General features: G+C 36.8%; 1 protein-coding gene across 8 annotated transcripts in view; it reads left to right on the top strand.

The window, feature by feature from the left end:
- Positions 1-200: 200 nt before the first annotated feature.
- The window catches only part of bbx (BBX high mobility group box domain containing), a 33,248-nt gene continuing 7,933 nt past the window's right edge, over positions 201-25,515 (top strand). For 4 of the 8 annotated variants that reach the window (XM_081353766.1, XM_081353765.1, XM_081353764.1 and 1 more), the window contains exons 1-10: positions 2,971-3,437; positions 7,978-8,059; positions 14,066-14,237; positions 16,221-16,478; positions 17,315-17,516; positions 18,080-18,147; positions 20,965-21,045; positions 21,206-21,280; positions 21,422-21,499; positions 24,784-24,861. In XM_081353766.1, the coding sequence (XP_081209892.1) occupies positions 14,079-14,237; positions 16,221-16,478; positions 17,315-17,516; positions 18,080-18,147; positions 20,965-21,045; positions 21,206-21,280; positions 21,422-21,499; positions 24,784-24,861 (999 nt within the window). In that variant the 5' untranslated portion in view covers positions 2,971-3,437; positions 7,978-8,059; positions 14,066-14,078. Of the gene's footprint in view, positions 793-2,970; positions 3,438-7,977; positions 8,060-14,065; positions 14,238-16,220; positions 16,479-17,314; positions 17,517-18,079; positions 18,148-20,964; positions 21,046-21,205; positions 21,281-21,421; positions 21,500-24,783; positions 24,862-25,515 lie in introns of those variants that run through there. The other 4 variants (XM_081353767.1, XM_081353768.1, XM_081353763.1 and 1 more) reach the window with 2 other exon arrangements.

Below are 25,515 nucleotides of genomic sequence, written 5' to 3'. Positions count from 1 at the left end.
CTCTTCCTCCTCCTCCTCATCCCCATTAATCAATATCAACGACATAAACAATCATGAGCATAAATTGCTTGTTTTATAACTGCTCGTGTGTGACCAAAGTGATATGTAGAGGTGATAATGCGATGTCCACTCTCGTGTTAGCACGTAGATCCGTATCATGAAAAACTCTCATAAAGAGGGCAACGAGACAGGAAAACGGTGGACCAGTATGTGAGAGAACAAGGCTGCTGTGACACGAATGAACACACGCATGGCTTATCGTCTTTTAACCACAATGAGCTTTAAACAGTCGTATGCAAAGAGTGAATACGGGGCAAACACATCAATGTTGTTCACTAATGTGTGTTTGCACTCGGGGTCGGGGACTGTTTAGTGTTTAGTATGTGTTGAGATTGCATGAAGCGTATGTCACTCGCTCTCTTTTCTCGATGGCGTCTCTATATCGATAATTTCACACCTCCTGTTGATCTAATGAATGATAGTGCACAATTCTTCTGTAACTGTTGTGTGTTTTATGTGTTGTGTGAATGTTCAGGACATTATGAAGATGTGGTTTTAATCTCTCTGTCTCGGAACCGTGCCGAAATGTTTCGCGCACTCTGAGTGGCTGCCTCGGGCTGTCACTCAAGCGTGCGTCCAATCATAACTGTCCTTACATGAAAACTATATTTTCACTCACTGCATGTACAGTAGACTGTATGTTGCAAAAAAAGTGAACAGAGAAAGACACCATCGAAGGGGTGCGAAAGGTGGACAACGGAGCTGTTAAGTCACTTTGGTGGCCTGTTGCAGGTAAGTGGCGACGCACATGCACTGTTAGAGTTTATTTTACCAGCGCAACGCCGATCTGACACTAATACACAACATCCAGGAAGCTCTACAGATAGTGGATCTGAATCAGAAAAGCATTCCCAGCATGGTGGTGTCATCCTCTAGAAGTAGGTGCAGTGAAACAACTTAAACGCAGCACTGAAGTTTAGGCAGAATGGTTTGACTCTAAACTATGCTGGGAAATCCAGTTTAAAATGATATGTGTGTTATGTTACAAGGTAGCTGGTCTAAGATGGTCCACCAGCAACAAACCAGCTATCAGTCAGTTATACCAGTTTAAGGTGGTCAGGGATGTTTTTTTGCAATATTTTAGCTGGCCTAAGATTGTCATTAAGCTCTTGAACCAGCAAAAAAAAAAAACACAGCTTACAGTCACTATAGTCAACCCTTAATGGCCAAAAAAATATGATTGGCTATAACATGGGTAGTCAAGTGCATAAATCAACTAGAATGTGTTTAAAGCTTGGGCTGCATCCGAAATCGCATACTCTCTTGAGCAGGTACATATTTTGAATATGTAATTCCTTAACAACTTCTTTAAAAAGTATGTTCTATATAGTATGAGTATGTGTGGTATGAATGTAATATGGACGAACTACATTCGCCATGTTGTCATTATTATGTGATCATCAACCAGCGTCAGTTTCATCGCTTCACTGCCATTCACAAATCCTCTCCTGTGGCCTTATGGGACAATAAAGTGTCCTTCGTTTGCACACCTCAGAATCTCGTGGGAAGAAGTAGGCCATTAGGGTACTTTTTGCCTACTCTCTTGCCTACCGGACATACTACTTTTACTACTGTTTTTAGCCTACTATATAGGGAAGTATGCGATTTTGGATGCAGCCATGGTACCGGTTCCTATGGTGGTGGTCCATCTTAGACCAGAAAAAAAAAACAGCTATTGGCCGGTTTCACAGGCGAGGCTTAAGCCTAGTCCCAGACTTAAATGCATGTTTGTGCTGAAAGTAACTTTCACTGACATATCTTAAAATATGTTAGTGCCATTGTTTTGTCACAAGATGCACACCAGTAATGTTTTTTCTTTTCTAAGACACGCTTATAAAAGCTACTTAAATTTCCTAATTAAACTAAGGCTCAATTCTGGCTTAATCTAAGCCCTGTCTGTGAAACCAGGCCTTTAAGACATTCATACCGGCTTAAGCGGGTCAACCATGTTTTTGCAACATGATCGCTCATTTCAAGCTGGTCTAAGATGGTAATTAAGCTGGCAGACCAACAACAAACCAGATACCAGCTGGTCATATGTGACCCTGGATCACAAAACCAGTCTTATGTTGCACGGGTATATTTGTGGCAATAGCCAACAAAACATTGTATGGGTCAAAATTATAGATTTTTCTTTTATGTCAAAAATCATTAGGATATTAAGTAAAGATCATGTTCCATGAAGATATTTTGTAAATTTCCCACCTTAAATATATAAAACATTTATTTTTGTGAATGGATGCAGCACTATCGCCAATAGAAATTGACAACTTTAAAGGCGATTTTCTCAATATTCCGATTTTTTTGCACCCTCAGATTCCAGATTTTCAAATAGTTGTTTCTCGGACAAATATTGTCCTATCCTAATAAACCATACATCAATGGAGAGATTGTGTATTCAGCTTTCAGATGATGTATAAATCTCAATTTTAGAAAAAATACACATAAGACTGGTTTTGTGGTCCAGGGTCACATATGAGGTGGTGAAGCTAGTTTTTGGAACACGGTGACTGGTCAACCAACTAATTATGATAATGATGAAATATTCAAGTCAGTCCAGAACAGCAACACACTGGACAAACTAACTAGATGTGTTTTGGAGCATGGTAGCTGGTCTAAGATGGTAAATCAGATAGACCAGCAACAAACCAGCTACCGGCTGGTCATATGAGGTGGTCAAGCTGGTTTATGGAACCTTGTGACTGGTCAACCAGCTATTTATGATGACGATATAGTCCAGTTAGTCCAAAACAGCCACACACTGTTCACAAACTAACTAGATGTGTGTTGGTATGGCATGTCTTTCTGGCTGATAAAGATAGTTTGCAAGCTTGCAAACTATTGGACCAGCAGCAAAACCACCTACCTGCTCGTCATAAGGTGGTAAAGCTGATTTTTGGTCAACCATCCAGAACCCAGATATAAAAAACAAGTATCGTATTAGACTGGATTTTCTGACAGGACACAGACTGAATGAGGATGAGGATGAGGATGATGTGACGGTAGGCCAGTGAGTCCAGCGCTGTGAACATCCACACACTGTGCACACGGGCTTCAGTGGGAACACTTGAACGCACGGAGGGGGAGGAGGGCTGCGAGAGAAAACAAACCCAGAAAATTGTTCGCCTGAAACGAAAGTACCAACACCAAGTGGCATTCGGTCCCCACCGTTATTCGTTGTTGGAGTGATCGGCGCGATTGTGATGTAGTTTTGTCGACTTCACGCTGCGTTGTTGCTCCCTTCCAAGCATCCGGTAAAAAATAATATAAGTGTCTGTGGGGCTACTGTACGGACGGCCAGTGCAGAACTGTTCTGATGTGTCAATAAGTTTGAGGCTGGAATGAGAAGGCCCTGGCGTTTCGACCGGATTTCAGGGGTAAGTTTGCATTCACATATGCCGCGATGACTGAAAACTTGGACATATTTTGTTTGTGAAAAGCCCCGAGTTCCGATTGATCGGGAGCTCTCGCTTAGACAGTGCGAAATACGTGCCAGTTTGTTGTGCTTCGGCATAAACAACTTTTGTGATCTGCGTGTGTGACACCTGCTCTCACCGAACATCAGGGTTTCTGTGCAATTCACGACGATTTAACATGTACGACCAACCGTGCGATTATTGCATATGGGTCTGCTAATGACACGTTCAGGCGAGCTAGAGCAATCTCGCATCACAGGGGCTAGCAGGCTAGCCAGCTACTTTTATTCTATCTGACCGAACGGAGCGAGAAACCTGAGCACAAAACCGTCTCATCTGAAAAGTCTGCCCTGAAAACCCATAGTTTAAGTAATGAAAGCTTGTGGAGGGGTATCTCTCTCTGAAAATGCCCTGGCGGAGTTTGACAGGAGTGAGATTTATACTTCATCTTCCCCAAAGCAAGATGGACTCTCGGCTGTCTGTCTTGTCAAAGCCCAGATCGACATTTTGCACCGAGATGCAAACCGAGCACAGTTCAAATAAGGGGTCAAATGAGTTATGAAATGTGCTCGATGGCTTAAATAATCGGACGATATCGTCGACATTGTGCTTTGTGGAGTTCTTGATTCGCTGTTCGATAGTTGAGCAGGGAGAGACACAGAGAGAGAGCACCGCTCTCAGGCTGTACCTGAAAACGAAACGCTGCAATACTGTACATATCGTCCATCCACTCGACAAAACTGTGTCGGATTTGCTTTAATAAGACCTACATGAACGAGTCGAAGTGTGGCAAGCCTTTTAAACATTGCTTTCTTAACACTTATATCTTTTTATTAACGTTACTAGGTATAATTGGGGCTTTTCACACTTGAAATGGCTAACCCTGGGTCAGTCAACCCCAGGCTAAACGAAATCCTGGGTTATCTTATTTTATGTTTCACATTGCTGATAATTTACCCTGGGTTAACAATTAGGCTAATCCTAGAGATTCATAATCTGACGTTTCACACTGTACATTCTTAAACCTGGGTTAACATCCTTATTCGCGGTGTCACTGATTAAATGAACGCTGCATGCAAAATGTTTACATAAATGCTCTAGCATTGCACATCCTCATATTGTATATTGCCCTGTATTATAAAGTGTATCCTGAATTAACTTTTTGGACTATAAAGGTAAGAATGAAATGTTCTCCTCCTCATTCCAATTGTCGCATTTTCTGTCACCATTTGACATTTTTTCCCCTTAAACGTTGAAACTACTGTATACAACACAATGTTTCCATGACTGTCCAAAACATATGAATATGAATGAGACACACATTTGGTTGTCTGTTGCTAAGCATCTAGTTGTAACACAGCATTACTTCACACTGTATAAGTTTGGCACCGCAATGGGGTTAACACTGCAAAAGCCATGCTAACCCTGTTCCAGAGCAGAGTTTCATAACCCCGGATAAAAAGCAGTGCTAATCCTGCTTCTAAATTACAAGTGTGAAACGTACCTTTACTCCGGGTTAAAAGCCGGGTTTAGAATGCCGATAACCTGGGGTTAAGCTAAGCACAGTGTGAAAAGCCCTATTGTTTAAATTCACTATTACCTTAACTGTTCATTATTTATATGTAAATGCATATTGAGTTAAACAGGTGTTCACATTGACCGTGATCTGCAGTTGAAAAGCCGCAGAAAGTCATTCATTCTGCATAAACGATTATGACCGTTGGCGATGCAAAAAGTTGAGAAGCAAATGTGCAGCGACCCGTCATCAGTACGAGTATGAATAGGAACGCCGACTGGAAACCAGCAGTACAGCGACTCAGTGATGTCCAGCAATTTAATCACCATTCATAGCTATTTGTGAGCATGCTTAGCAATGAAAAGTTGCAATGAAAGGGAAATATGGACATCTAAGTGTAACGGATCATCGGAAAAGATAAAATGTAGGGTGGGAACCTGGTTCAGTGCATCGGTTGTTGATTAGGTTTCGAGATGTGGGTGTTGCACTCAAAAATGGAGGCAGATGAACATGAGCTTGTAAGGGAGCACACTAAATAATTGGAGAAGTCTGACTTTTTTTGCCAGAAAATCAAGTTAATGGTGTTTTTATTAAACGAGGTCAGACTTTTAATAAAATTGTTTATGCATTTAAAAAATAGGGTGAGTTTTCATTTCAATCCGACTTTAACAAATGCAGCGACCTGTCTCTTGTATCAGTGTCTGCAAGACGGAGAAGTTTCTTATGTCTTTGACTTCATGCAATGACTATGTAAAACATAATGTAAATAATGCTACTTAATTGTGAATGGACCCAAATAGCCTTGCGTTTGTGGTCTTGGCACAGATAGATGGCCGCACTTGCACATGTTGATTCGTCATGAGTGACGTTCGTTAACACGTTAGGTTAACCAGAACTAAGAACGTCTACTAGCAACCAACTGGTGCAGCGACATATGAACTACAACAACAAAGTTGCTAGTGTGTGAACGGGGCTTTATTCATTAGACACTAGTACTTATTCCAATTAGAGATGCACCGATACAAAATGTCTGCCGATACCGATAGGCGATTATTCAGAGTGATCTCTACCAATAGTTTGATTTTCTTAAGGAAAAAATCTCTCCCAACTAATGCTGTAAACTATACAGGGAACTCCATCATTCGGTACATTACTGTAATATTAGAGGTAGTTTTAACAAACACTTGTCTTCATGACATATTTATTCAAACACTAACCGTAAGTAAACTCATCTCTGGTGTTTTTTATAGCTAACAAACAAACTTCCCTGAGGTAAATGCAACGTTAAGCGACATATTGTTCACAAGCTGTTTTATGGACATCTTTCTGCAGTTGAAACACTGATTGAGCGATTACATGAGACATGATACATTTCGGTAAGTTGGACTGTATCTTTCAACATACCTTTTGATGTTCATGCATGTTTTTTCATGCTATAACTTGTGTTAAAGTGGAAGAAAAGTTCCGCGCTGCTGCTTGAACTTAGATGCTACAGCAATCTGTCACATCACATTATGAGTGTCAAAATGGCAATTATTTAAAAAATTTCCTGATAAAAATGGACAGAATTTGAAAGCTCTTTGCGATAATTGGATGGTAGGTGAGCTACAAAAATATTTTGGTCTAGAGAAAAACAGTGGACCTGGCAACCCTGGCTTGAACTACGGGTGATTCATAGGGTCGAATAGAGCCTGCTTTAACATTGCTTTTTAAATTGTTCATGCGTTATTGTTGCAGCCCTAAATTCAATTTGAAATTTTCTTTACACATAATATGAGTTGCAGTTTGACGTATTTCTGCCCCCTTTTGATTGACTAAGTATTAATAGACCCTGATCATCGGCTGTTTTTAAACAACCAACCGATGGCCGAACGTGAATATAAATGCTTTTATTGGCTTATACCAATTATTGGCCCGATACATCGCTTCATCCCTAATTCCAATAAATACAAGAGTCTACCCAGGAAACAATTACCATCTTTCAATGTTGAAATATGGTTGAAAATAAGTAGTTTCAGCCGGACTGTTTGACTATGTGTTTTCGGATAAGTCTGTTATACATGCTAAAATAACGGAGAAAACAAACTACTAAACCATGTTCATTATTATCTCAAATAAATTGAAAGAGTTTTACATATTCCATCAAGACGTTGAAGATCGACCTGTTTTCAACGTTGAAAAGTCATAATTAGACGTCGAAGATTTACGTCTATTCAACGTTTAATAGACGACTTTTTGCTAGCTGGGTAGTGTCTATCATTTACAATTAAATTGAATTTAATGGGAATCTATGGTTCAGATATCAGCTATTCATTTTCGACTAGTATATGTTCCAGTTGTTGTATTTATTTGAGTTTTAATGATTCATTATGTTGTCTATTTACTCATAGTTGCTTGTCACAGCTGGATAGTACAAGCATCTATTGAATAATTACAAGCGAGTAAATTATAGATGCTAGTCACTGTTGGAATAAGAACAAATGTCTAATAAAAATGAATGAGTACCAGTATCAAATTAATGAATTATGAGTAGTTAAATTGAAAGAGATACTAGTCACTAATTGTACTATTTAGTAGTAATCTTAAGAAATCAATGTCTGTTCACTTGGTTGCTGCAAATCACTGTCATTGTAAATGACATTTGTATTAGTAACATTAAAAAATAAGTATTAGTAAATATATACAAGTTAGGGAAATGTTACTACTGCTTGCCATAGCTGAAGTGGGTTTAATGAATTCAATATATGCTGTGAGCGATGTCATAACTTTATGCTTCCATCAATAACACCAAAGATGCCACCTTAGTTTGAAGCTGAGGCGGTGCACATATGCCTCTAACTAATCAAATCCACAACACACGGTTAAAATGTCGCTGACTGATGAGGTCGGACTCGGGACAGAGTTATTTGGTGCATTTGGCTTTGCTTTCGATGATTTATTCCTGTACTGAGGGCACAGTGTGTTTTTTTTTGTTTTACTTTGTAGGTCATCTTCATCGCATGATACAGCCTGACTGACAGATCCATCCTCATCTTTCAAATACCGTATTTCCATATTCTGTGGCTCTGTAAGTACGCCTTCACTTCATGCCATGTGTTTTTCCCTTCCATCGGTTGTTATATCTCTTAAATTCACAGACTAATTGGTATCTGATGCCTTAACATCACGGATCAAACATTCATTACATCACAGATTTTAAGCTCGTGTCTGTACATAATCACCTGCTTATTGGGTTGTGCTCAATCTGAGATAAAACACATATTCATTCTTCAACCTTTTATCATGCAAAGAGCTAGTCTGTTCAAACATGGTCTACTTTCCTGAATGACTGCATCAATAACAAATTGTACTTTTGATCATATAATGGCATATTATAAAATGCATAGCATGTTATTCCTTTAGCCCTTCCATTGTAATCTGTAAGAATGGACTATAAATACCACATTGTTTTTGGTATTGGAGCCAGGCTTTCTAACATTGTCATGATATCTAAAACAGATTTTTCAGATTTTAATCTGTTTAAACTATTTAAAATGTGTTCCATCTGTGGTATTTCTAATTTGACTTTATATTTGATAAGTTTTTAAATGGTTAAAACTATGCCTATGAATCATATTTGGGGAAGTGGAAGATTAAAAAAGTATAAAAAGTAATACAGAAATTGTTATAAAATGTGAGATATTATGAAATGCCAATAGTGAATGAATTACTTCTTAATCAAATAGTGAAATTTGACTCAATTTGATAGATTTAACAACAAGTATATAACCATTTATAATGTAAATGTATATAACCATGATTTTCATCATCATATACTTTGACCAGCAAAAATTATTTTCTTTAATTAATGTTTCTTCAGATCCGTTGAACACTAATTAAGAATTCATGAATTTTTAATGGTTTTCGGTTGTTGGTCAAATTTAACCTAAGGATAACAGGTGAATGCAGTTCATTAGAATGAAAGGGGAGTTAATGAGCAATTCATTTTTTTGTAGCCAATGGTTTGATAATGCAATCCCAAGTTCACTGTTTATATTTACATATGTTTTCTTTCCACTAACACAGTATCATCAAGCTGTTGTAGGTTTGCATTGCATTCATAAAAAGTGCATCATTAAAGTTTGATTTCATTCTATTATAATTGTAAGTGTTAGTATTAATTAGTGCTGGGCGGTTTGACCAAAAATCAACATCACGGTTTTTTTCTAAATTATACCGGTTTCACGGTTTTTACCGGTTTTTTTTTTTTTGTGTGTTTTTTTTTTCTCAAGCATGATGGGTGTTTACCACATTTTCTACTGAGTGAGAGAGGAAATAGTGCAGTAGATTTACTTATAATGCCCTATTTTATTGTCATGAGTGAATATTATAGAAAAAATCCACACTAATATTAATAATACAGGTTTGCAAGGCTGTTTACAAAGAGGTGCCAGCAGGACGCGCTTTAGGAGCGGCAGAAACAGTGGTTTCCCCGGTAACGGCTGTACACAAAGCAGCAACGCTCATAAACACTGCTTTATCAGGAAAGATAAAGAAAGATTCAATCGTAATAACAAAGAAACTTTTCTTAAGACCGTCAGTTCACTTCAGATACGTTAATACAGTATAAAAACACGCGCGCCGCAAGAAAAAAAGACTCTCACCCCCACACGTCTCGTGCCCATTCTAGTCAATGCTTGTGTTTCAGATCGAAGCTTCCCAGAAGCGGCTCTCCGCGCCGCTTCGCTAAATATAGGCGCCTAGTCTATTTTGACGCACCGCGTGGAGGACGGAATAAAACCTTGTCGCAGCCGTAATGCGCCGCAGACGTGTGTTGTAAATGAGGGGTGAGACTGTGTCGCGCAGCGCCGCGTTCCGATTAAAGCGACATACACCGGTTTTGCGGTATATTAAAAATTCATATCGTAACAAAAATAAACACCGGTATTCGGTATGAACCGGTAAACCGCCCAGCACTAGTATTAATGAGTCAACACTTGACCCATAACACTAACACTTCTGTTTATCTGCATATTGTTGCTTCATTTGTGTCTTAATAAAACAATTTATGTATTGTCATAATATTATACATTACACATGTACAATTTTAGTTGATCAATTATTATTAAGCAGTTAGTTTAGTAAAGATATGTTAAAAGCTTTAGAATAAATAGATAAAAATGTGAATATCTTAACAACTAAACTAACTTCACATCTTTTACTTGCACTGATATCACAAGATGTTTTCTTTTACTTTTCTTTCATTGACAACTATTTTTTTCTTGCAATGTAAATTTAAAATTCTAAAAGAAGTGAATTTGATTGGCTGATCACTACTGTGTGATTTTACACAGTCTCTTACACAATAATAAGTGTCTATCTTCCCTGTTAAGCTTTGTGCTTACTCTTCAGTAGAGCAGTTTAGACTACATTCATATTAAAGTTATGATTAATGTCATGCGCCAGGGTTACATTTAGATAAATACCCATTTGTTTAATCTTGGTTGGCTAAAAGATATAGAATAGAATTGAATCACTAGCTTTAAACATAGGTTTCTTGGAATTCTAACTTTTTTTTAGCAGCAAACCTGTTGCACGTCCTGTATCCCTCTCTTGGTTCAGTGATGTTTCAAACTCTTGTTTCATTCAAATTTGAGAAATTTGGATTTAATTTGTTTTTGAAAGTTGTCATTGCATGGCAAGTGCATGAGAGTACATAAGGGTGTGTTCACACTTGGCGTGTTTGGTTCGATTAAAATGAACCCTGGTGCGATTGCTCTGTTAGTGCGGTTCATTTGAACATGTGTGAACGCTGCCACCCGAACCCTGGTGCGCACCAAACAAGTGGACCAACACAGCTGAAAAGATGGGTCTCGGTCCGCTTCCAAACGAACTCTGGTGCGGTTCGAATGATATTTGAACGCAACACAGACCAAAGACATGTAAACAAACCATAAACAGGCAGACAAGACCCTAAAAAGGACAGAATGCTCACTGATATTGTTTTTTTTTTTCTCGTCATAGTTGCGATGTTGCCCGTCACAGTTCAGTACAGGCATCAGAACCGCATCTCCTCGCAGTAGATCTTCGTTTGTGTGTATGACGGAGGAATTCCTGATGCTTTTTTGACACCTTTACACATTTTATAAGCTCTTCACATGTTCTCAGCTGGTCAAAATACCATCATATGTACGCTATACACATACAATGAGCGCATTTAGCCCAGCACACAGCATTGTTTTGGATGTTCGGTAAGTTCAGTCATGAAATATACGTAATAAAAGCCGACCAATCAGGTTGTGGGTCAATTTTACTCTATTCAATATTCTGTTTAACTTGGAAATACATCACAACACTGGAGAAAACTTGTTGCAACTTCACGTGGACTTTAAAAATGCCATTGTGAACTCTAAGCGGACCAGGAAAAAAAAAAAAATGTTTTTTTTGGCTTCGACCAACAAACCAAGCGAACCTAACTACAAGTTTAAACACACCCTAAGATAGGAAGGTTGGAGAATCCATGCAAACGTAAAACACATGCAAGAAGGGTAACAACTTTTATTGTAATGTGCCTTTCAAAATTTCCATTTTAATTTGATCATGTTGCCTGAACTGAAAACAAAGCATTCACTTTTCATAATATTGGTATTTATAAGGGGCAGAAACAGTTAATCATAAAATCGGTTTACTCAAACTAAAATCAAATCATACATGATCAGATGTCCACGAGATTTATGAGTCTGTATTATTATTGAAGTCTGATTGTTTAATCAGATTTATTCATCTAAACATCTTACATTACTATTGTAAACTTAGCCATACATTTTCTGTACAAAAAATGTACATACGGCAGGATGAGCCAAAATGATTTTGTGGTAAGCGACAGCTTGCTACTAGAACATTCCTTTCATAGTAATGTTAATATATATACATTCTCATAACCATGAATTACAGTATTATCCATATATTTTTGGATGATTATGTTTTATTAATGACACAATCTTTCCCCTTTGAATTCATTTTTTACTTGATTTTTATTCCTGTAATCTCTGTTTTATTGCACTTTATCAAGCCATCACTCAATTAGAGGGGCTATTGCCACTCAGACTGAACAGCCATTAGTGCATATAGTGACCGGTCATAAAGGGAGAACTGCTGTCCTGCAAGACCTGATTGGTTTCATACAAATGGCCTGAGTTGAATTTGTCCCTGCTGTAGTTTTATTGAGCTTTACAGTGATTCGTTTGTCCATACAGAAAAAGAATCAGCATTCCCATTAATTAAACTTCTGTCATCATTTACTCACCTTTATGTTGTTCCAAACCCACAAAGGTTTTACCGTGAATGACTTGGTAATGTATGCTTTCATTGTATGGAATAGAGCAACATGAACATCCTCAAAATGTTTCCTTTTGTGTGCCCACTGGAAAAAAATGGATTTGAAATGATACAAATGATGGTTTTGTTAAATTAAAGAATGAATGGACATGATTTTGTGAACCATTAATTTACTGTAATTTAATCAGCAAACAAAAAAATATGCTAGCATTTACAGAATTTTTATTTTCTTTCATTTTCGTTCATTTTGCTTTCTACATAACCAATCATTATATTAATTGCAGTTATTTTATTCTAGTGACAGTCATAGTTCTAGTCATAGCAGCAAAGTGACAAATCTGCATAGTTTTGTGAGAAAATTTGGTAAAACCTTTTAAAATAAGGTCCCATTAGTTAATGTATTAACTAACAATGAGCAATACGTGTGATACAGTATTTATTATTTTTTAATGTTCTTTGTTAGTTCATGATAGCTCAGGTCCATTAAATAATATTAACATATAATTCTGATTTTAATAATATGTTTGTACAGAAGTATTTTTCATTGCTAGTTCATCTTAACTAATGTAGTTAATTAATTTTAACAGATGGAATATTATTCATACTTTTAAGAATAGTTTGTCATTTTATATATAGCCTATATTTGTTTTTTCACAAATATCATATAATCATTTTTAGATTAATGACATCGTTTTTATACAGTACAAAATCCATTTTTTTACATTGCATTTTGCTGATGATTTAAAGTTTTTTCCTATATGATACTATTTTTCTCAAACAGTATAAATGGGTATTTTTACATGGAAATATATAGGTGCCTTTAACATAGTGATGAAAACATCTGGGTTAAATGAGATGTGACATTTACATCCACTAATAACTCTAAAAGTTCTCACATTAACAATGTTGAATGAACGTGCAAGACCTCGTCTAGTGTCAGCATTTGTTCAGTCCTTATTACTGAATAAACAGCAAGAGGGCAGCAGACACCAGCTATGGAAACCCTTACAGAAGATGTCTGCTGTTAATGCAATGTCTTGAAACATTGTACTCCCAAATTCAGATCCATTCTGGATCCTTCCTGTGTGCAGTTTAAAGTGTAACACATGATAATTGAGGCGCACGAGTTAGGAAACAATCTAGCTAGAATAGAGCTGGTATGTTTCATGGTGATGTGACTGTGTGTGTGTGTTCCTCTTCCTGTTTGTGTGCATGCGGCGACCGTGTGTGAGATGTGTGCTCTGGTCCTATTGGAGAGGAGGGTCACATGTACAGTAGAGCTGCACCGGTGCTGCAGATGCAGAAGAACAGTGCTGAGATAGACAGGGAACCCTGTGTCCGCTCTCCATCAGCGAACACTGCGCCGCAATGCACTCAACAGCATGCCTGTTTTTTTCTGTTTTTTCTTGAACTAACAATGCACACTGGAAAACACAAGTCAACAGTGTTTTGAGGATCTTATCCAGAGCTATCGATGCTTAGGTTCTCCCCACTTGATTTATGGCCCTATCAAAAATACATTATTGTAGCCTTGGCTTCTCTTATAGTTTTATGACACCCGTCAAATTCTATTTACAGTCTGTTGCTGCCATTCTGTCTCCTCGAATTTGTAACCAATTACACATTTCACCTTTAAATTAACTACCAGGCAATGTAATTATCAGTGTTTCATGGCCTCTTCCTGTCCTACAGTCTATTACATGATGTTAAAGAGCATTAAGGGCCGTGTTTGACCTCTGACCTTTGCCCTCATCAGGGTCAGCAGCAGTATGAAGGGTGGAGGTGGAGGGAAAGAACCTCCGGTGGAGGGAGAGATCAGCGGAAAGCGGCCCAAACGCAAGTGTCTGCAGTGGCACCCGCTGCTGGCCAAGAAAGCTCCAGACTTCTCTGAGGAAGAGGAGGAAGAAGATGAAGAAGAGCTGGAGAAGGTGAATGATTACTCAAACTGGATTCACTTCAGTGCATTAACACTGCCATTAATGTGTGTGTGTGTGTTTTTTGTCTTTTTCAATACAGCAGTTGCTCTTTAAAGACATCTGTAAAGTCTGAAGTCTGTAAAGTTAAAATTAAAATTAAATGAGAGTTTTGTGGCTTTTAGTTCATGTGTCTTAGTTTTGAGGTCATCTGTATATCAGTGTACTTCTAAACATTGACAAAATTTGATTTTAGGCTATTTAAACGTCAAATTCATTGTAAAAAAATAAATTTCATGTTTGAGACTTGTAAGATTTTTTTAAAAATGTTTTTGAAAGAAGTCTCTTATGCTCACCAAGGCTGCATTTATTTAATCAAAAATGCAATAAAAAGTGTAAGATTGTGAAATATTATTACAATTTAAAAAATTTCTATTTGAATATAGATGGCAAAGCTGGATTTTCAGCATCATTACTCCAGTCTTCAGTGTCACGTGATCCTTCAGAAATCAATATAATATGATGATTTGATGCTCAAGAAACATTTCTTATTATCAGTGTTGAAACAGTTGTGCTGCTCAATATTTTTGTGGAAACCATGATTTTTTTAGGATTCTTTGAATAGAAATTTCAAAAGGACAGCATTTATTTGGATTAAAAATCTCTTTTGGTCAGTTTAACACTTCTTTGAAGAATAAAATTATGTTTTTAAAAAAGATCTTACGGAACCCAAACTTTTGAATGAATATTGAGAGCTAAATAGACTCTTTACGATGACAATAATCAATAGCAATAGCTTGTAGCAAATCATGGTTCATTAGAAACTTTAGCTGGGTTAAAAAAGGCTATTAAAAATAGACATGCCATTTCCATCCAATCTGTTTCAGTTTCAGAAATGCATCATACAGCAAAAAACAACAGTTTCATATTGTCTTTAATGTTGCATCATTGTTGAATCATTGGACTGTCAGGCTCAGTCAGATGTGTAGGATATACCACCATTTTGTAGCTTTGCAACACTAAAGTGTAATTTTTGCAGTTTCCATCCATTTCTGCTAGAAAGTTTGCATATTTAATGAAAGAAAAATTCTCTCTTGACATTGTTTTAATTTATAATACATGTAAAACACCAGTAACAACAAAAGTATGTCTATTTGGAATGATGGGTATGTATCATGTGCCAAAAGGAAGGACAAAAAACCGAACTACCTTGGGTAGTTTCCTTGTTATTCAAATTCTGTTTGCAAACTCTGGAGGTTCATGAGGAAACTGAAGTGGGTTCATGAGTTGATGAAAAGCTAATAATTAAGTAAATTTAAAAAAAAAAAAATTTAAAATAAAAACATGGCTAAAAAAAAAGTACTTTGGGAATCGCTTGGTTAATGTGAAGGGATCCATAGGAATGCATTGTTTCATTTTAAAGGGTTATTTCACCCAAAAAATAAAAATTCTATCATCATTTACTCACCTTCGTGTCGTTCCAAAACCGTAAGACTTTCATTCATCTTTGGAACACAAATGAAGATATTTTTAATGAAATCTGAGAGCTTTCTCTCCCTCCATAGACTGCTAGGGAACTACCACTTTGATGCTTCAAAAAGTTCTTAAAAAGATTGTAAAACTAATCCATATGAATTGAATGTCAACATTTTTTGAAGAGACTTGATTGCTTTATATGATGAACAGAAGAAATTCACATATAAAAATGTATCATTGCGCACATCGGTTTGGTAAACGGAAGCTCAAGCATGTTTGCTTGAGGTGTGAGAACCATTGAGGGTTGTTCTCACGCGTCAAGCAAGTACGGCTGAGCTTCTGTTTATGTTATGTTATGAAAGTCTTGACAGAATTTTCATTTTTGGCTGAACTAACCCTTTAATATTGTTCTATGGTGAAATATTGGTTGTTAAACTTGGTGTAGCTTTCTCCACTGATGCTGTTGAAACTGACCAGGTCTTTGCATGTCTCTTTCCACTTTTTCCCCACTTTTCGCCCCAGGAGCCGGTGTTATGTACAGAGAGCGTAGCTCAGGAAGGAGTGTGTGGCGGGATAGAAGATGACAGTGAAGAATACTCCTCTGAGCAGCGGGCTCGCCGGCCCATGAATGCCTTTCTGCTGTTCTGCAAACGCCACCGCTCGCTGGTCCGACAGGAGCATCCGCGACTAGACAACCGGGGGGCCACTAAGATCCTGGCAGACTGGTGGGCCGTACTGGACCCCAAAGAAAAACAGAAATACACCGACATGGCTAAGGAGGTAAAAAGGAGGCAGACCACACACACAATAAGTCCCTTGTTTTATTTTTTTTGTAGTACCTTGTAACCAATCACCTACGTGCTAGCGGGCTTTAGCATATCATTAACTATGACTGCTCTGAAGCAGTAAAGTCTCAAGAGAAGCCAGGTTATCCCGGTATATTTTTCTGTTGATGTGTAAAATCAGGTAGATTTAGCAATATAGCGGGTGTATGATGTATATTACGATGATATGATGAACTTTCTCCACTGACGTTCTAAATTGTTCAAAGCTTTTCTAAGGATACTGAGGCAGCGGTCAGACTCTGAGATGGCGACCGGGAACATGGTTCATGTAACATTAGCAACACACTATTAGCTGTTTGATAACATAGTCAAGCAAAAGGCTAATATTAATAACCGGTATGTGTCCGACGTTGTAAAGAGCGATACCATTGTGCAGTGTTTACCTCAGGAAGTTGACCAAGTGAATGTAGTGAATGTGATGACCAAGGGTGTAGAGTTACGTTCAAGTTATTTTAAGGCATGAAGAATCTTTTTTCACAGGAAAAGAAGTTTAAATAATCAATTTTGGTGATCAAAGATGAGTTTTAAGGGATATAATTGTTGACTACAGGGAGACTTTTAACAATTATCTAACATAAAATTAACTTGAAACGGTGCTAGTTTTTGAAAAGCCGCTTGAAAGGCTGTTCGTTTTTAACTCAATAAAGACAGCAATATAAAACATATGAACAGGCTTATCTGTTGTTAGAAAGGTTGAGGCTGATGTTAATCTTAAGTTTAAACACGTTTAAATCTAATGTTTTTGATAATTATATGTTCTTTCTGACACAGTACAAGGATGCGTTCATGAAAGCTAACCCTGGTTACAAATGGTGTCCTGCCACCAACAAGCCGGTAAAGAGTCCTTCCCACTCTGTGAGTAACTCCCGCAAGAAGGTCTGGTCTCTTCCCTCCAACCCTAATAAGGATCCTTCAGTTGCCAAAAAACAGGCCAAAACTGACAGCACACCCCAGCTCAACTTCGCCATGGCTGGTAGGAACAATACAAGCACATGAATATGTACACGCATGCACTACTGTTCAAAAGTTTTGGGTTGGTAAGATTTTAAAATAAGTCTTTATTATTACAATTTAAAGTAACAATTTTCTATTTGAATGTAGTTTTGAAAAGTAACTTCCTGTGAAGGCAAAGCTGAATTTTCAGCATAAATACTCCAGTCGTCAGTGTCACATGATCCTTCAGAAATCATTCTAATATGCTAATTTGGTGATCAAGAAACATGTCTTATTATTATCAATGTTTAAAACAGCTGAGCTACTTAATTTATTTTTTTGGAAACCGTGATCATTTTTTCAGGATTCTTTGATGAATAAAAAGTTTAAAAGAACAGCATTTATTTGAAATAGAAATATTTTGTAATATAATAAATGTCTGATCAATTGAATACATCTTCGCTAAATAAAGGTGTTAACTGCTTAAAAAATCTTATGAAACCCCTAACTTTTGAACAGTAGTGTACATATTCCTTCACTTCATTTCATGTCACTTGGTTTAACTGTATTGTCGAACATTTCTTTTTAATGCTGTGTTTATAGATCCCAATAAGATGGGGGGCCTAAGCATGCTGCTGTTAGCCGGGGAGCACGCGCTGACCGCCAGAGAGGTACAGCAACATCATTTTAATACATATGAAAATAACCTCTCAGCATAAAGTACCACATTTGAGTTCATTTGCAGATCAGAACAGCATCTGAAAGACACAAATACACCACAATAATAACATTTAGAAAAGATTACAGTGTAATTGCACATGTTAATATACAGATTAGCAGTAGGAGCACAGTGTAACCACAGTCGAGTTAAATGAGGTTTTAAAACCAGGAACACAAAGAGGGCTCTAGATGAGAATAACAGTTATTAGTCTAGATCTATGTCCTCATATCTTGATGTGATTGAGACAAATCTGCATCATTCTGTACTCACGGCAGACCTCTGATATAATGAGCACATGATCAGTGCTCACGTAAATAGATTGTGACAGGCCCATCTCCACGGATACAGCAGCCGAAGCGGCCTGTGACTAAACAGACTGGGACGACTGTTTTGGGCCCCAAACTGGGTTTGTGTGCCATTAGGAGGTGCATAGACTTCATAAATTGTAGAGCTTTACGAGGCGTTCGAGACGTCAGGCTAATGTGTGTGTGTGATTCAGGGATGCGAGCTGTTTGTGTGTGTTTCTGTGGGTTCCTCAGACTCTCACCCCTGTTAATCCTCTGTAAATTCCATTTTGCTGCCACTAAGTGATCCTAATTGCCTTCGGCGCAGTGCATTTGTCACTGAACAGGGCCACGGGAGGTTAATACAAAACAAAAGGCAGCGCCTCCATGTTTTGCAGACAAATACATCAAATGTTTAGTCCTTTTTAAGGGACAGGGCTGAATCATTTCTACCTGTTTTCTGTCTGTAATGTTTGACCAGGATTTGTCTTCTGAGTCTCTCTGTTGTCAAACACAATCTCACACACGGGTTAATCCAAAGTAACTGTGCCTGGCATTAGTGCACTGCAAGTCATTCCAAGTGAAAAGTCACTGCTAAATTAAGAGTAACACCATGTCGACGTTGCTTTGTGTTGACGGACGTCTCTTTTTTTTTGTTTTTTTGCGCTGCAAAGCTACACCTGCTACTTTATTTTCCCAGTTTGCCTAAGATCATAAAGTAATGCCATGTCTGTGAATTAGGGTTGGGAATCCCCCAAAAAATCGATTGCAATCGGATACTTACGGTCAGAAATCGGATACATGTCCTAAAATAAAAATAAAAATTCCGCTTGTCGATTCCTGTGCGCACATTGTAATGTGGTTTTAAACCATTAAAGCACAAGAAGACGCGAGAGAACTCAAGTCGGCACGAGTGCACTGTTTTCTGTGCTGGGCATATCCAGAGAGCGCACAGAAAGCCGCCTCTCAAATGGGGCATGAATACTGAATTGATTTCTCTTTCACATCTTCTTGCGCATTAACGGACAAATACACACAAAAATTTTGTCAAAATAGCCTGGTAAACACAGGCGGTTATGTCTTAAGTAAACACAAACAGTTGAGAAAGAAAATGCATTTGTAACACTAACAACATATTGGATCAGTGCATTAGCTCTTAAAGTGACAGCAGCCTAATAAACCTGCTGCCATCTGTGTCTTTAATGTTAATCAAAGAACAAAATAAAAATAAAATCACTCAATAATCTTGACTGAATCACTTTTGTAATTTTAATAAGGATTAATCTATATTTTATTTCTAAAAGAAAACAATGCAGTGTAATTTTACATTTGATTTTAATTTCTGTAGTTTAAGTTGTATTTTTTATTAGCTAATTTGCTTATTTGTTCTAATTGTATTACTGACTTTAATGCCTGAAATTTATATTAATCATCTAGTCTATTAGCTAGTTGTTCTTTAGGCTGCTAATTTTTGTTAATGGTATTCAACTGCAACAAAGCTTTGCAAAAAGAGATATCTAATATTAGATTTTTTTTATACCATATTGGAATCGAGAAAAATCAGAATCAATAAGCAGAATCAGAATTGGAATCAAAATAGCTGAGAAGCAAATGATACCCAACCCTACTGTGAATTGATTAATTCTATTAATTTAATACAGTAGGCCATATATTCAAATATGTTTATATATATATATATATATATATATATATATATATATATATATATATATATATACGTATATATATATATATATATACATATATATATATGTATATATATTACATAAAACGAATTCATTACATAATAGGAATAGGAATAATTGATGATAGGAATAATTAATGATTGTGAAATTAGGGTTAGGGTTGTGAAATTGTGAAAAGTGAATTGATTTCTGACTATTCATTAAATTCACTATTTAATTAACTTTTAACCATTTTATCAAAGCCAGTTCATGTTTCCAGGCCTACAAATGTATACATTTTTTGTTTCTAAATTTGTACAATATGTAACCATATGTAACAAATATATTATATTATTTAATATATTTATTTATTTATTTAATGTACAATGTATTATTTAATATATTTTTAATTATATTAAAATATGTTATATATTAAATATAATTGAAAAACAGTATAATTATAATAATCTTTATTTAAAATGCTTATTTTTAAAATCACATTGAATGCAAAGTATACATAATTATTTACCTGTTTTACTGTGCTGATGTCTACAGTAGTTTCTGAGGTGACATGCAGCAAGTTTCCAGTGTAGACACCTCAAGCTGTCACATTGTCACTTCCTGTTTAGACAGTGTAATTGATGGGTATTTTTTAGTTTATTGAACTACCTGTGGCTTTTCCATCAAGCTGTCAACAGAGGGAGGTGTTGAGTTGTAAATGTCAGTGTTGATTCAAGATTGTTTACATTTATGGCTTTGTTCTGCTGTACCGATTTCATGTTCATGCTTTCATTTTAGATTTCCTCCAGCTCTTCCCAGACTGGATGCACAGATGTTGCTAAGCACACTGGGAAATCAGCCCTTTTCCAGCTGGCTGAGGTGAGACCACCTGAAGACTTGTCAGTTCTTAATAACAGACCCTTAAAAACCTCCTTAGCAGTGAGACGTCTCAGATATGGATGGTTGGCTGTGTGCGTCTCAATCACTTGCCTAATGATCTGAATGCATTTTGTTGACGCTCCTTACTTTTTCTCATTAGATTTCTTCCAGTCCAGTGCAGCCTGCTGGAGGAAGTAAGAACGCTGAGGACACAAGCTCTCTCACACACGTAGAGGTGAGGGACAGTCAAGTATAGTTATGGACACCTTAAGTATAACAAGTGCTACAGTAATGTGGAAGGTTTTGGTTGTCTTGTGAGGTTAAAATGACATCCCATTCCCGGCACTCATTTGGTTTGTTTTAATGTCCTTCTTAGGCCTCTGGACCATCCCAGCCAAGCTCACCAGACCTGCCCAAGAGTTGTGTTAAATCACCCCTGTTTCAGCTGGCTGAGGTACAGTTATAATAAACTCTCTCCTAGAAACTCCATTTCTAACCCCCTGCTGTCCATCCCACCCTGAATGTCATGTGGCCCACCTTACATGTTAGAGCTGGAGCCAATCCTACTCCATCGAGCTTATTCTCAAAGCTACAATAAGTAATTTCTTTCGCCGCTAGGGGTCGATAACCTCTTACAATAACAAAGGCGTAGATTGATGACGCAGTGAATAAGCGGAATCATGGAACTTGTCATCATGCCGATGGATCTAATAATGTTTATGGATGAGTGAATACATGACTGTGGTATGAATCAGGTCGCGATTGCTAATGAGAGACAGATATCAGCGCCACACTGCAGATATAAAGGAATAAGGACATTTCATTCTACCGAACTACACTCAAGTGCTGAATAATACTCACACAGGTCAATTTATTAGACAAATGAAACGTGAGGTAACGCAGCGCTGTTTCACTTGGTCTACACTATCACACTAAGCTGCATTTGAGTGTGTTGAAAGTTATAATGTTATTCTCTGTGTTAGTTTGTTGTCTGTATGAGACTAGCAGGAAGCTAGATCAACATTAGAATAACATACTGATCATATTCTAACATTTCATCATGTTGAGCATATTTATGTACATTTGCTTACCTGTCTAATAAAGTACATGCAAGTTTGTCGCGGACGTGGAGCTCCCGCCGTCTCGAAAACGCCACGCTGATATTGATCCTCGTTTTATTTCTCCTTTTGTCCCAAAGTCTGCTTTCCATGGTCCATAATGTTTGAACGAAACGACAACAGCGTGAGCGTGCCGCTAAACATTACGCAGTTGTCCACGTCTGTCGCCATGGTTACTATGGCAGTACAAGCGGAAACCAGGGATAACGCAGATATTACGTCATTGACAGGCAACAAGTTACAAGGGACTATTTAAAATTGTGAATTTCTCTTAATTTAGAAATTCTTGGAAACATTTAGGATAATGTAAGCACACAATTGAAAGAAATATATTACACTGTGCAAGTGGTTTTTGGATATTTTGATACAAAATTCTTACATATTGTACCTTTAAATGCATTTTGGGGTGTTCACATTGACTGCAATTTATTTGGCAACAAAAGTAAAAAAAATAATGAAGTCGTTTATTTGCTGAATTTATACAGAACATTTAATTGAGGTACGTTAAAAAAAATAAGAATACAATACAAGAATACAATTTTCCTTCAAACTCATTGTGAATATTTTATAAGTCATATGTAAAATATTTTTTAATAATTTAGTTTTGTTATAAAATACTTATACCGGAAATCTTAGCTAAAAACCTTCTGCCTTTCTACCCCACAACTGGGAAAGATAGTTAGTTGGTTTCAATTAGTAAGTAAATATTCTGCAGTCAATGACCACAGCAAAAACCCTCAGTAACCCCTCCTGAATTTCCAGTTTGTTTTCAGCACTTCTCAATATCATCATCGTTAACTGGAAAGAGCTGATCAGAGTCAGCTGATTTTGTTTGGTTTGAAGAATTTGAGTAGTTTGCACTTAAACAGTGGCACAAAACGTGACACATGAGGGTGGTTGTATTAGGAAGTGTTGTAGTAATTAAAATAAAGCTGAAATAAAATAAAATGTAATACATTTTAGATGAAAAGCTTAAAATACTTCAAATGGAGATTGTAAATGTTGACTTGGCAATTAACTGATAAGTTGAATTTCTAAATAGAAAAATAAAATAAATTTAAGGCTATATAGAAATGTTAAAAATAATAAAGTATTATTAAAATATTACAAATAAAACAAGAAATATAAAAAAATCAAAAATATAAATAAAACTATAATAGCATATGCATAATTGTAAAATAACACTGCTATTGGGCTGTGAACATTAATTAAAATTTTTTAAGGAATATTTCTTCTGACAGAATTGAAAAATTCCATACATTGAATAAGGGTCTCAACAAGTCTTATAGAAACCAGAGTATCATAGAGATAGGGATCTTTTGACTTTGGCCAGTAAGCATCTAACAACAACAATACCCTAGAAACACCCTGGCAACCACCCTGAACACTGTAACACCATGGCGGCGAGTTTTGCATGTTCAAGCTCCTCTCACGTTTTCTTTAGAACATGTAAAAAATGTTTTAAAATGCCTTTTACTTAAATACAATTTAAAATGTATTTTACTTGAATGCCATTGCAGCATTGTGTAGGGGTGTAACAGTACATGTATTCATCCTGAACTGTCACAGTACGGACGTCACATTTCGGTGCATACAGTCAGACAAAGAATACGGTCAGTCACAGGCGATCCACACCCCAATCCAGAAGGGGGCTTGCGGTAAGGCAACACTCTTTGCTAACCGCCATAAAAGGATAAAGAGCAGAAGAAGAGACGATCTATGCACTAACCCAAACCAAGAGTTTAGATGGCATGCAAGAGTTTCCATTTTTTGTGATGCGCTCCACTAACTTCACAGAAAAGGAAACCAGGGCGTCAGAAAGCGGCATCCTGTTTGTTTGCTTTATTTTTCAAAAGCACAATGTATTGTTTTATTGTGTGTGTTTACACACATAAAAATAGACCCTTTTCAGTTTCGAATGATGTCTTGCTCTTATCTGTATGAGCATAAATGACAGAGTATTTTAAGTTGTTTCCGCTGTTCTAATAAGACAAAATCCTTTGGCATTGTGCCGATATGAAAGCCGGGTGATGAAATACACGTGTCCTGGGAAGCCTCAGGTGCCAACCGCATGTTAATGAACTCTCACGCTCAAAGAAAAAATTAAGTTTTATTTTTTATTATTCTATTTATTTTGTACTGTTAGAACACAAGAGATGCTTTTCAGTTTTGTAGCTGATTTTCTTTTTATCAGCCCTAAAAAAAAAAAAAAAATGTACCTGTACAAGAGTGCATTTTGTTTACAGCTAGACTAAAGGACCAAATGTACCAGCCACCTCAGGGGGGACTAAATGTCGCTAAGTGTAACAAACTGTAATTTGCACTACTGTCTGTTTAAAATTAATAAAAAGAGAAACCTAGCTTTGGGGATTTGTTGCTTTTTCCTGTTGTACCAAACTCATATCAAACTGTGACCCCAAAACTGAGTTACGTACCAAACCATGATGTCTTTTTGCTGTTACACCCCTAGCATTGTGATTTTACCCAGAATCCTCCTTAATAAATGAGCAGTATAAATTTTTCCCTTAACAAACTACATATGTCTATGTATATTCCTCTCTGTGGGTGAATATTGCGCTTGTTATTGGTCTTAATATGGATGTTTGGTTTGTCTCTGTAGCAGATCTCCTCCAGTAGGTCTCAGTCAGCATCTGAGGGGAGGCAGTGCGGCCAGTCGGCTCTTTTCCAGCTCGCTGAGGTACATCACCAACCCATAATCACTGCCCCGGGTTACACAGACACAAGACTGGGGATGAATCTTATGCTACATACAGTATTTGATGTTATAGTGCAGAATTAAAGCTCAGTGAGGCAGTGGCTGGTGTTGACCGGTTGGCATGGACTATGGCAGGCAATGTTATGTAATAAATCCTTGGACAGTTTTGATACGTATGCTGCCACCTGGTGGGTGTTTATATTTTTAAGTTAACAAAATTGACCCTAGTATTTACTTAATACATGTTCCTACTTTGAATGATTCATCAGTACACATTTCCCAAAAATGTTAATGTAAAAATCTAAATGTACAAAAAAACAGGGAAAAAAAAGATTTAATAACATTTATACCTCAATATAATATAAATAAAAATATCATAATTTATTTTTAAATACTAATATTTGTTTTTTTTAATTATTTATCAAATATATAAAAATGTTTGATTTTATTTAATTTACAAGTATTTTTAAAGCAAGCTTTTTAAACATTCTACCAATTAAACACTTGTGTTTATGAAGTGTCTGCTGAAAATGAGTTTTAATATGTTTAAAACAAATTTTCCATAAGATATAAATTGGACTAATTAGGCTTAACCCTAACCCGGTAAGCACCCTAGCAACTGCATAGCAACACCCT

The sequence above is a fragment of the Scardinius erythrophthalmus genome, assembly GCF_964197995.2.
Source record: "Scardinius erythrophthalmus genome assembly, chromosome: 23".
In the NCBI taxonomy this organism is placed as follows: Eukaryota; Metazoa; Chordata; class Actinopteri; order Cypriniformes; family Leuciscidae; genus Scardinius; species Scardinius erythrophthalmus.
Note: the sequence above shows the minus strand (reverse complement) of the source record. Positions and strands in the feature narration are given on the sequence as shown.